Source organism: Typopeltis vanoorti, chromosome 4, assembly GCF_054136105.1.
Source record: "Typopeltis vanoorti isolate ZY-2024b chromosome 4, IOZ_Tvanoo_1.0, whole genome shotgun sequence".
NCBI lineage: Eukaryota > Metazoa > Arthropoda > Arachnida > Uropygi > Thelyphonidae > Typopeltis > Typopeltis vanoorti.
The window spans coordinates 22,862,759-22,875,985 of NC_143552.1; the positions used below are offsets into that span (position 1 = coordinate 22,862,759).

Here is a 13,227-nt window from a genome sequence, read left to right on the forward strand (position 1 = left end):
ATGGCTTCCTCTCTATCTGTTTGTTGAATTTTCCTTGCCAAACAAAATAGCCTGAGTTCATGGTGAACTTAAATAGGGCTGAGATATCAGGAGGATATTTGGCTTAGATGAGATCTAAGGTATCTTTGAGTGGGACATTTGTGAATAAGGAGACATCAAAACTGACCATTATGTCAGTGTGTTGGAGTGAGAGGTTTTCTATATTGGCTTTAAAGTAGGCTGAGTTTTTTTTTTTATGTGTGACGGTATGTTGCCAGTATAAATGTGGGAGCACTTTGGCTAATTGGTATGTGGGGGAATCAATGCCATCCACAATGGGACATAATGGCATATTGCGCTTATGGATTTTTGGTAGTCCATATATTCAGGAATGTCTAGAGTTGAAAGTTTTAAGTCTGCTGGTCACTTTCACAGGCCAAGAAGTAATCCTTCTTAAGGAGCCCTTGGAATGCTCTGATTTGGTAGCTGGTGGGATCATATTCAATATGGAGGTAGGTAGGCCAATCTAACAGTAAAGCGGTAAGCTTACCTGTGTAGTCAGTTTCGTTGAGACACTAAGTGGCATTTCCCTTATCTGCTTTGGTGATTATTATTTTGCTGTTGTTCTTCATTTCTTGTAGAGCTTTTGATTCTTCTTTAGATAGATTGGTTTTTGGTGGCTTAGCTTTGGTAAGAACAATGATTACATCCAGTCTAATATTGTTGGCAATATGGTTGGGAAGGTTGCGGATACCACGTTCTACCTGTATCATTATTTCTTTAGAAGGTATTTTTTTTGGTGGTAAGGCAAGGTTGAGGCCACGTGCAAGTGCACTGAGTGCTTCAGAGTAAGAGAAGACAAGTTTATTACTGTGTTGAGCGGTAGTTGAGGTTCGGAGGCAGAGTTCTTTTTTAGACTTTCAAATTTTTTAATGTGATGGCATCATATTTTATTAAATTCTTTCTCTGCTGAAGCACTCGAGACGTCGGAGAGGATCATCCAAAGGTCGCCATTCAGCATAGTGGCGAGCTCTTCCTCTAACGCACTAATAGCCTCGTTGGTGTCGGCCAAGAGAACATGGCTGGTGGCATCTGTTCATGTAGTAGAGCGAAGCTAGTGTGGCTATAAATGTGGAGAGCCTTCAGTGACATGAAACGGTGTTTTAATTTTACACAGTTTGGGATCACATTATTATCCCGGCAGCATTTTAAGAAGGTCAAACGATTTAGTTATCTTGAAATCTTCAGCTTTAATTTGTCGTATAGGCCTAATATTTCAGGAAATGACAATGTATACTAAAATATTAATTAAAAAACTTTAATCAATACCTTCCTATATTTTGGCAATGTTACATTGCCATCTTCTGGGAACATAAAACTATGTGCATGCAGGCACTAACAACAAGAAAATGAGGCTGAAGAAGGCAACTGAAGTTGGTCCTAGTGTCCTAAAGGTGCACCCCTCCCCTGCCCAGCAGGCTAAGTTGGGTTGTCTTGGCTGTTGGGCTGATGTTCTTAGGATGCAAGCTTCCCAAATTTGGGGGCAGTCTTATACACCAAATTTGTTGAGGGTTGGGAAGTTTTTTTTAGAGCTGAGGCTGATTCTAAAAATAATCTTTCATACTTATATTTGGCTACGGTTTAGTAAAGTGTGGCTTTCTTCCAGCATATTCTGTGGTGGGTATCTAGTGCATGGTCAGGATATCCGAACACAAAGACTACATCTGGTTTCACCAATAAAGCCACTCCGGACTTGCTGATCATGCACTAGATACCCACCACAGAATATGTGTCAACTCAGCACCCGTATCAGTCATTTGCTCTCCTTCCGTGAAATGCTTAAAATTATGGACCATTTCTGGGCAGAGTTTCTTCCACACAGCGTTCATTGTTGTCTGCTTGATTTCATCCCAAGCCACCCCGATGTTTTTGATAGCGTTAAGGATATTATAGTTCTTCCAGAAATCACATCGAGTAATGCCCTTACCACTATCAATGGCCTTGATTGCTTGGGAAAACGTACACCACAGATAACAGGCTTTAAAGGTCGCAATAATGCCTTGATCCATAGGTTGCAATCGTGAGGTAGTTCTAAAGAGGAAGGTAAACAACTTTTACATCAGAATGAAAGTCATCCAACCCTTCTGGGTGACTGGGGACATCATCTAGGATGAGAAGCACTTTAAATGGGATTCCTTTCTCAGCACAATATTCCTTCACCTGGTGAACAAAGTGGTTATTGAACCAGTCCCCAAACAATGCATGTAACCCAAGCCTTGGTGTTGGATTTCCAGATTAAGGGCAGGATACTCATGTCAATGTTCTTAAAGGTATGTGGTCTCTGGGAATGGTACACTGTAAGCAGTTTAAGTCCCCTGAAATGTCGCCACCAACCATAACAGTGATCCGATCTTTTGCAACCTTGAATCCAGGCATAGATTTTTCTTCTTTTGCAATAATGTCTGTGTTGGCATCCTCTTCCAAAACAGAGCCATTTCATCGATATTAAATATTTGCTCAGGCCAATATCTCTCCCCTCCTCAATTATTTCTGCTAGAAGTTCGGAAATCAACTTGCCACATCTGTATCTACACTTTCTGCCTCACCACGATTTTGATGCTGTGCAGATTTGTACGTTTCTTGAATCGTTCGAACCATCCAGCATAGCTTTAAATGTACTCTCCGCGTCCATGATGCCGACCTGCTCTTTTAAATCCTTATATAAGGACATGGCCTTCTCCTGGATAATCAGTAAACTTAACAGTATCTGCTTCTGTGTCAGATCATTGATCCAGTGAGACAAAAATTTCTCCATCTCTGATATTGGGCCCAGCCTCTTCTTGGTAATAATTGTGTACTTCAACGTTACCGCACTTTTCGTGCTTTCAACAATTATTATTATTATTATTATTATTTGACACCTCCAGGGAGTGCAAAGACTCATCAAGGGAAGACCTACTCTATAACTATAACTCTCCATCTCCACCACTCAGCCTCATCTACGCCATATACTGTCCACCACCACTAGTATTTTCAAAGACAATCACAAAGACAATGTGAACTTTATCCTTCACTATTGTATTCATTGTTGAAATAGGTCGATTTATTTCCTGAGCTATATTGATAGAATTTTCCCGCCTTCATACATACGAATTATTTTCAACTTTTCTTCTGAAGTAATTGCAGACCTTTGTTTTTTTAGATTTATTACCAGCGCATTCAGTTCTGCATTTGAATTCCATTTTAAGGGTAAAAAAACAACAAAACTAGCAGTGATAACAAGTGACTGAGCTAACTGCACGAGGCATCTACTACTGTACTGCAATAATGCTGTCAAAGATGCACCTGTGCAAAGCCACAACCATGTTCATATGCACTAATAGATTTATTACATAGACTTATTATAGATTTATTAATTATAGATTTATTACAAAGACAATGCGAATTTACATAAGTCACGTGTTACGTAACTCAGGGTGTAACTGTATATAATTTCTTGGTATCTTTAATTTACAGTTAATCCTATCTGCAGATAATATAACCAACATATCATTATGCAGCATCAGGTTTCAAAGAAACCAAGGTATGTGGCAATGATGACCACCTACCATGAGAAATGGAAGATGAGATGAGAGATGATAAAGATGGTATAAAACTGAAAGGTGTGGATTCTAGAGTAATCTGTTAAATGAGATAAGCAATGACAGAAGAGTGGTTAAAAAAAAATCATAAACCTCAAGTGTAGAAATGAAAGAAGACTAGATGGAGGTATAAAATGTGTATGTGACTACACTAATAATTCCTCTGTGACTTCTATTTCTTCTTCCTATGGTCCAACTACTGCTTCAGTTCTTCTGATCTGAATGCACATGTGCCAACCTTGTGTAGGAATTATCTAAGATAGTTTGGGTTATTAATGTGAATAGCATTACTGTTACTGATATCACCATCTGGGATTCTGTTAGAAATAACAAGTCTTGTTTGGACTGGAGGTAGTGGTGCACATAATTTAAATTGCTGTTAAGGTGATGAATGTTAGTGATGTTGTATGGATATTTTTTTTTACAAGTGTTATTGATTTTTTTAGGTTCATTTTTGTTACTTTTTGTGATTTTTTTTTGGTTGGATTTTTTGGGAGAAGGGGAGTGTTTTTTGTGCGAGTCCCCCCCCAGTAAAACTTTGTATGTGGTTTCTTTACTGGGCATGGAAAATAGTTAACAGTTCTCACATGCAATGGGAGGTGGAACATTCACAGACATACTGCCCACACCAAACATTCATACACATACATTAAATACCATCTAAATATCAATATAGATACAGCGTTAATAGTAGAAGTGTATACACAATGAAATAAACACATTCATTAACAAATTATAAGGTGCTCAATCACCAGTCACTATCTAGCCATTTATCTCTGTTAACTGATCACTTAGTTATGTGTTGTGAGTAGCTAGCTTACTATACTAAGCTTGTCACTTATACTAAATGACTAAATTTTAGTATTTATATATTAGCTTATTTGAAAATAATCAGAACATTAAACAACACAAGATCCTATTAGTATGTCAGTTAAAAAAAGTGTGCTCATACCCTTCCACGTCTGTTTTTTTTCTTGCGTGTAATGACACCAGCTTCTTCTCCATCATGTTCTACTTCAGTTTCAGTATCTGAAGATGCATCATTATAGTCCTGACCCTCACTTTGCAAGCTGAATTCACTAGATGTCCTTCTGCAGAAAAATGCATTTATTTAATAAAACAAACTGCATTTCTTAACTGGAGAACAGTTATGCATTTTTAAAAATACAAAATTAGAGATAGAAAGGAATGGTAGCAGAAATGCAAAGAAATACAAACCAATCCATTTTGTATATGAGGAGAAATGCTTATACAATGTTATTTGTTTCAAACTCATCCTCTGTATGTAGTAAAAAAAAAACTAATAAACAAATATAAGCTATTTATTCTTATTAAATATGAACAAATTTGTTAAATTCTAGTAGCAAGGCTTATACGTTGGTCATACATAACTGGTAATTAGCTTATGGAATTAACAATGCATATTCACGGAATCATCAGCAGCTCTAAAAAATGTTCCAAACCTTAACAAATTTGGGTACATGAAACTACCCCAAATTTGGGAGACTTACATTATGAGAACTTCAGCCCAACGGCCAAGACAACAAAATTAGCCTGCCAATTAGACTTTAGGAACAATATTAGTTTCTTGCCTTCTTCCTTATTTGCTTTTGTTAGTGCCTGCGTACACATACCATATTTTTATGTTCCTGAAGATGGCAATGTGACGTTGCCGAAATATAGAAGTTATTCATTAAAGTTGCCTTTAATTAATATCCTTCATATGCATTGTTAATTCCGTATGCTAATTACCAGTTAAATTTGTTAAATGTTATCTATAAACTTCAGTGACTTTCAGATAAGTCTGAGGATGCATTACCTCAAAGGACTGACTAAGAAAATTCTTAGCAAGTTCTACCTACAGGAAGTAGGTAGAACTCTTCAACTTTGTGGATTAATCGGTAATCAGAGGATTTTGAATGTAGCTGTTTTTCCAACAGCAACTTATGGATGCAAGACTTGGAACCTAAAGAAGTCTGATAGGGAAAGGATAGCCGATTTTGGGATGTGATGTTAAAAGCAGCTCTTAAGGGTATCATATACTGAAAGGGTGCTAGAAAGGATCAGTAGAATTTTAAGTCTTCCGAACTTTAAGAACTTCTATCAATAAGGCTCCTTATTGACAGAAGAAAGTTGAAATACTTTGTACACTTTGAAAGGATGGAAGGAGGACTTCTCAGAATAGTAATAGAAGATAAAGTTCTGGAAGGAGAGGAAGGAGTAGATCGTCAATGAGATGGATGGATGGTGTGTCTGGAGGTGACTGATCTTCAGAGAGTTGAAGCCTCCAGAAAAGCATACAACAGAAAAACATGGTGAGGAACTGGTGTCACACATCACAGAACATCTAAGTGACTATACGGCATTTTGTTGCTGTCCAATGAACAGATGGATGGATGGATGGTAGTTAGTCTGTATCATCACCATCAGAAGATTCGTGTGATATCTAGCTAGCATGCACAAACAAATGCAATATACAAATACAGTAATATAAATGTCACCACCTCACATTTCTAATTCTATTAATATTATGTGAAAGTCATGCGAGTTCTACAATCAATTTTTCTGAGTTGAAGGGATAAAAATCTACTCTTCCAAGTGGAAAAATCTTTACTTGTGGCACTGAACACTTAACTGGTACATTAGTTATGCATCCTAGAACTGAACCTATATATCAATACTTAGATAAAAATAATAATAATAATAATAATAAAAAAGCCATCAAAAACAGCATATTTGAGCATATCTGTCACCAGCTATGCTCCAATATGGAAGTATAACACTTCTGCAGTGGCTACACTGCATAATTCAGAGGGCTTGGCCAGAAGGTCAAATTCCAAATGACTGGATAGAACTCTCACAGTTCCCATCTATAAAGAAGGGAATTTCTCTACTTTATGTTCCAGGTAAGATTCATGTAATCATACTTAAAAACAGGCTGAGAAAAATTGTGGAAGAGAACCTTGGAGATCAAGCTGGGTTCAGGCCAAATAGAGGTTGTCAAGATCAGACTTTCACTTTACAACAAATAGCTGCAAAATCATGGGAATATAAGAAGGATCTGTACTTAAGTTGTTTAGATCTGAAAAAGGTATACCAGAGAAAAGCTTTCCAAAACACTACAATTATAGGGGATAAATGGAACATTATACAGAGCAATACATAGTCTATATTTAAGTTGTAAATCAGCAGTTAAAATTGAAGGAAATATAGATAGATGGTTTGATATAAAATCAGCTGTAAATCAATGATGCACATTATCAACAGTCTTATTCATTATCTATATCAGTGCATCCCAAAATGTGGTACACTTACCCCCAAATGGTCTTTAGGACACTGTTTTATTTTTAAACTTTCATTACTTTTTTTTTTTTTTTTTGCCATCATGTGATAACAGATAAATGCAGGTCTATTCTATATCATTAATTTTTTTTAACAACTAAAAGCTCTAAAGGAAGTTTTAAACAAAATGTGTCTCTTGGCATATATCGACTGACTTCTGCCATGGTCACATACAGTTGATGACACTATCTAGCTCCATCTGTGTGGTTCGAACTGTTTGCATTAAAAGTTAAAATTCTAATAGTTTGAACCATGTGGTTGGAACTCAAAACAAAATTTTGGAACCACTAGGTATCTTAAATTGTAATGGTCCTCAACAATTTTTTCACCATTCATACATGTATCTAGTAAGTTATCTGCACTTGTGGACCTCAACACAAAACAAATAAAACACCCTGTCTTCTTGACATAGAGCCCTATCTAAGACTAAAAATAAAATAAAAATAAATAAAATAAAATAAAAAATATATACCCGCATATTCCAGTGTATAAGTCGATTTTTCAGCATGAAATAAATTTTCAGCAAGTACTAAATTTTTAGGTCGACTTATACACCAGGTCAAAAATTGATTGCTTTCCAAGAAAAAACTAGTACGTATCATACTCTGTTAAATTTATTAGCAATATACAAAAAGGGTAAATAAGTAAAAATATTTTAACTTATATTATATTTATTTACAGAAAAAATTATTTACATGTTATATAATTATTTATTAACAAAGGAAAATAGGTACATAATTAAAATTTAATTTTCACTGTCTGAATGTATGAAAAGTTCATTGTACTCTAGTTCTGTAATTTCTCAGGTATATATCGTCATATAAATTGTATTTGTTTTCTCCATCAGATTTAGCACAATTTCGTCATCGTTATAAACAAAATCATCTTCTGAGCCATCTAATTTGTTAGATCTAGCACATTTTTTTTAAAAGATTTTATTACTGTATCTGGTTTTATTTCATCCCATGCTTTCACTACCCATTCACACAGTTACCAAAGACACATGTCACATTTGTCCTCCTTTTGTGTAACTTTTCTCTCCTTCTTGCATCCACGCATTCCATTGTTTTCGTGGAATTTGCACTAGTGAAGTTAACACACATGGAAAAGACTGTTTGGATTTTTTACTCGTCGGGTATTCCAAATATTTTTTATCCACAGCTTAACTCCTGCTTTGTCCATCCAACCATTCTCATGAACAGGACAAAAACATTTCTTGGAATTTTGATCTTTGGCATTGTTTTTCTTTTAAAAATTATCATAGGTTTTAATTTAGTACCATCAGCCATACAAGCAAGTACAACTGTGAAACGGCTTTTTTCATGTCCAGTTGTTTTTAAAGAAATAGTTTTACTTCCTTTCAATTCTACTGTTCTCTTTCTGATCATGTCAAACCTAACTGGAGTTTCATCCATATTTCAGATTTGAGACAATAAATAATTTTTCTGCTTTCTCTTAGCAATTATAAATCTTTGAAAACTTAATAACTTATCATTCAAATCCTTTGGCAGCTTCTGTGTGATTTTAATTTTTAGTTGAAGCACTAAATTTTTCCTTTCCATAAACCAGCTACACCAACTCACTGTAGCTTTGAAGTTTTCGCTGTTCTTTTTATTTGCTTTGTTCCACTTAAAAGCAAATAAACGAAAACTATTTCTCGTTATAATGAGTCCATTTAGTGGACTCATTATAACGCTTTATTCGCTTTGTTCCACTTCAAAGCAAATAAACGAATATTATTTTTCGTTATAATGAGTCCATTTTGGCAATTTTCTTAAACCCAATCCACAACATTATTTTCCAGAATAGGCCACTTACAAATTCCTTTCCGTAATCCGCACTTATTTTTTGGCATTTTCATTATTGGGATGCTTAAGGGTCAAAGCTGTATAACTGAGAGGAGACCGCCACATAGCCTTTAAAGGAATGTGGAAAACCGACCAGGGCTTCTGACCTAATGTCCAATCCTCACCTTCTCGTGGTACACCCAGTTAGGTAACTACCTGGATACTGAACGAATGAGGATGGGCTGGCAATTTGGGATTTAGCCAACCAAATTGCATTCTTCTTAGCTTAACCCCAATATTAAATGATGGTACAACATGATAGAATTTCATGCTGGCTGGGGCGTCGCCGGTTAAACAAGTACCAGATCGACATAATAGGGGTGACTGAAACAAAAAAGACTAAAACTGGTGAGCTCTTTCTGAGCAATAAATACAAAACGTTATACTCAGGCAATGACAATCAAGGAAAAGAAGGAGTAGCCATAGTATTCAACACTAAATACGAGGCTAATCTTCTTGAATGCCAGGCAATTTCAAGTAGAGTGATGTGGGCAAATATCAGAATGTGGAACTGGACAATGAGACTTATTTGTGCCTATGATCCCACAGAAGGTTCTCCTAAGGTAGAAGTGGAGGAATTTTTTGAGGCTTTAGAAAAAGCAACTGACACAATGAAAAATGAAAAGTTGGTCCTTGTTGGGGATCTAAATAGCAGAGTAGGAAATGATTGTCAGACATACAAAAATATTTTGGGAAAATTTGGAGAAAAGAGCAAGCTAATAATAATGGCAAATACCTGTTGGATTTCTGCTCAGAACATGGACTGGTTATTACTAACACCATGTTCCAGCATAAAAATGTCCATAAATTCACATGGAGAAAAGAGGCAAGGAATAAGAAAAGTCTCATTGACTATGTTATTGTTGATAGTGGTGTTTTCTCCCTGGTGCAGGACACCAGAGTGTACAGAGGATTTGAAATTGGAAGTGATCACTATTTAGTCTTGCGCAGGATAAAATTGAATTTCATATTGAAAAGAATAACATGTAAGAAAGTTTTAAATTGAATAAAAGCTGAGCAGCTCTCAGATGGGAACTATAGATAGTTTCTTCAATAATACACAAAGATTATTGAAGAAAAAATGAAAGAGTTGGAGAACAGGAACCAAACCTTGAAGAAAACCGTGATTGATTCAGCCAGAGAGGCATGTGGTGAGATAGTCTGCAAGGATAGAAAAATCAAAACTCCATGGTGGACACAGGAGGTTAAAGAGGCAGCGAAGAAAAAGAAGAAATCATATCAAAAGTTCCTGTCAAATAAGTCAGCTTTTGCTCTTAGAGAATACAGAGACAAATGTAAGAAAGCAAAACAATGTGTAAAACAAGCTAAACAAAAGTCATGGGAGGACTTTGGCAAGAACATAGAAAATAAAAATCAAGAAGGTGGTAAGATATTCTGAAGGTTGTTGAAGAAGCTTAGAAATGGAGGAAAGAGTGCTGTAAAAGGAGTTAGAGATGATAAAGGTGACAAGAAAATGGGAGAAAAAGATATCCGTGACGTATGGAGTAATTACTTCGAAAAATTGTTAAATGAAACTAGCAGTGATGACAGTACAGTGATAAAAAACACTGACCAGGCATGCAATCAGGAATACATATCCATGCTTGAAGTAGAAAAAGCCATCAAATGTCTGAAATGTGGAAAGGCAGTTGGAGTAGATGATATTAGACCAGAAATGCTCAAGTATGGAGGTATAAAAGTTACAGTGGCTACACTGCATAGTTCAGAGGGCCTGGACAGAAGGACGAATTCCAGATGATTGGAGTAGAGCTCTCATAGTACCCATATATAAAAAGGGAAATAAAATTGATTGTGAGAATTACAGAGGTATTTCTCAACTGAGTGTTCCTAGTAAAATTTATGCCAGTATACTTGAGAAACGGTTGAGAATGATTGTGTAAGAGAAGCTTGGTGAGGAACAAGCTGGATTCAGGGCAAACAGAGGCTGTCGGGATCAGATAGTTGAAAAGTCATGGGAATATAACAAAGATCTGTATTTAAGTTTTGTAGATCTGGAAAAAGCATATGACAAGGTGCCAAGAGAGAAGCTATTCAAAACGCTACAGCTATATGGTGTCAGTGGATCATATATTAAGCAACACTTAGTCTTTATTTGAGTTGTAAGTCAGCAGTTAGAATTGAAGGAAGTACACGCAGATGGTTTAATGTTAAATCTGGTGTCAGACAAGGATGTACATTATCACCTCTGTTATTCATTATCTATATGGATTACATTATGAAGAAAAGTGATATTAAACCTGATATCAAAATTGGAGATGTTAATGTCAACTCCTTGCTTTATGCAGATGATGTTATACTTCTAAATAAATCCACTACAAGTCATCAAGATTCCCTGACTAAATTGAATAACTGTTGTGATAGATATGGTATGAAGGTCAGCAATAACAAGACAAAGATAATGAAAAGAGGCAGAAGCATTGAAAATATCAGCTGCATTGTGAATGGAGATCCTATAGAACAAGTAAAACATTTCAGCTACTTAGGCACGATTTTTAGAATAGACAGCAGAATCAACAAAGCTGGTATGGTAGGAAGTCAACTGAATAAATTTATATGGAATAAGAGAGAAATAAGTCAAAACACTAAATTAGCTGTACACAAGACAGTGTTCAAACCAGTTTTGACTTATGGAGCTGAGAGCTGGGTCAGAAGTAAAACCCTTGACCAAAGACTAGAGGCCGCAGATATGAGAGTCTTGAGAAAGATTAGGGTCATGAACAGATGGCATCAATGGCAATATCATATTAAAAATGAGGATATTAGGAAAGAACTTGACACCGTGAGCATCCAGGAATGCATTAGCAGAATTAATCTCAGGTGGTATGGTCACTTAATCAAAATGGGCGAGGAAAGATTAGCCAAACAAGTGTACTCTGCCAGGTTGGCAGGAAAAAGACCCAGAGGAAGACCACGACATAGGTGGATTGATACAGTAAAAAGTGCCTTAGAAGATAGATAGATAGATACATAAATATAAGATCTGTCAATGTTGTAGTTTTGACAGGTAACAGATTGATTTGGCAGAAAATTGTAGGTAGGAAGTTAGTAATGATGTAAATTTTTCATGTAGTACTATCATATCCTGTACACCCCTTGAGGGAAAATGTTAAGAATTTGATGATGATGATGAAGTTTCATTTTTTCTCCAATCGCGAACTAGTTTTTCGTTTACTCTGAACTGACGTGCAGTAACACAGTATTTTCTTTTGCAAATTTAATCACTTTGCACTTAAAACTCACGTCATATTTCATTCTTTTAAAAGGAGCCATTGAACTTTAGTTCACTATTGGTCAACTGGTCAATACGAAATAAAATTTCTTTTGTCAACTAGGTATTTTATATCTTTTGCTAAAACAAAGAATGGAATGACTAAAAAGGCAGTTATGATCCTAGTAGTTGATGCCTGTATAAAAATTTTACTTAAAAACTGTCATAAATTTTATTTTTAAAGAAATTTTGCGAGTCTACTTATACGACGAGTATACTATAAAAACTCAAAAAATTCTAATATCCACTTATATGCCAGATCAAATTGTACGTCGGAATATATGGTATATAACCAGATTTCATCAAGCTAACTTCAATAAACAATTTCATAATTTTTGTTTTTACTTTATGTACACATGGTTCACATGGAGAGAAGACACAAGAAATAAGAAAAGCCTCATTGACTACATCATTGTTGATAGTGATATCATCATGCTTTTTCCCGATACAAGAGGATTTGAAATTGGAAGTAACCATTACTTAGTACTACGCAGGACAAAAATGAAAAGAACAGTATGTAGAAAGTTTTAAAAAGAATTAAATTTCATAAGGTTTTACAAGTAAATTATAGACTAGACTAAGATTTATGCCAAAAAATCTTTTCTAACTTTAAAAGAGGTAGAGAAAGATCGTGGAAGAAAAACTTGGGGAGGAACAAGCTGGTTTCAAACCAAATATAGGTTGTCAAGATCAAATTTTCACTTTAAGACAAATAATTCGGAAATTGTGGGAATATGATGACCAGGATCTGTACTTAAGTTTTGTAAATCCAGAAAAAGTATACAAGGGACCCAGAGAAAAGCTTTTCAAAACACTACAATTATATGAAGTAAATGGAACATTATATAGAGTAATACATAGTCTATATTTAAGTTGTCAGTCTGCAGTCAGGACTGATGGAAATACAGGAAGATGGTTTGATGTAAAATCAGGCAAAAGAAAAGAATACACATTATCTCCACTCTTATTCATCATCTATATGGAACATATTATGCAAGAAATATGGAAAATATTATGCACCAAGCCTGATATTAGAATTGGAGATGTCAAACTTAGTTCTTTGCTTTATGCAGATGATACTGTACTCCTAAACACATCTAATGCAAGTCTCCAGGTAAAATGAATAACA

General features: G+C 35.5%; 1 protein-coding gene across 1 annotated transcript in view; it reads right to left on the bottom strand.

Annotated features, from left to right (window-relative positions):
- The window catches only part of Osbp (oxysterol binding protein), a 325,446-nt gene that overhangs the window by 176,295 nt on the left and 135,924 nt on the right, over nucleotides 1-13,227 (bottom strand). The window contains exon 6 of the mRNA XM_090391682.1: nucleotides 4,573-4,711. Within this exon, the coding sequence (XP_090247808.1) occupies nucleotides 4,573-4,711 (139 nt within the window). The remainder of the gene's footprint in view (nucleotides 1-4,572; nucleotides 4,712-13,227) is intronic.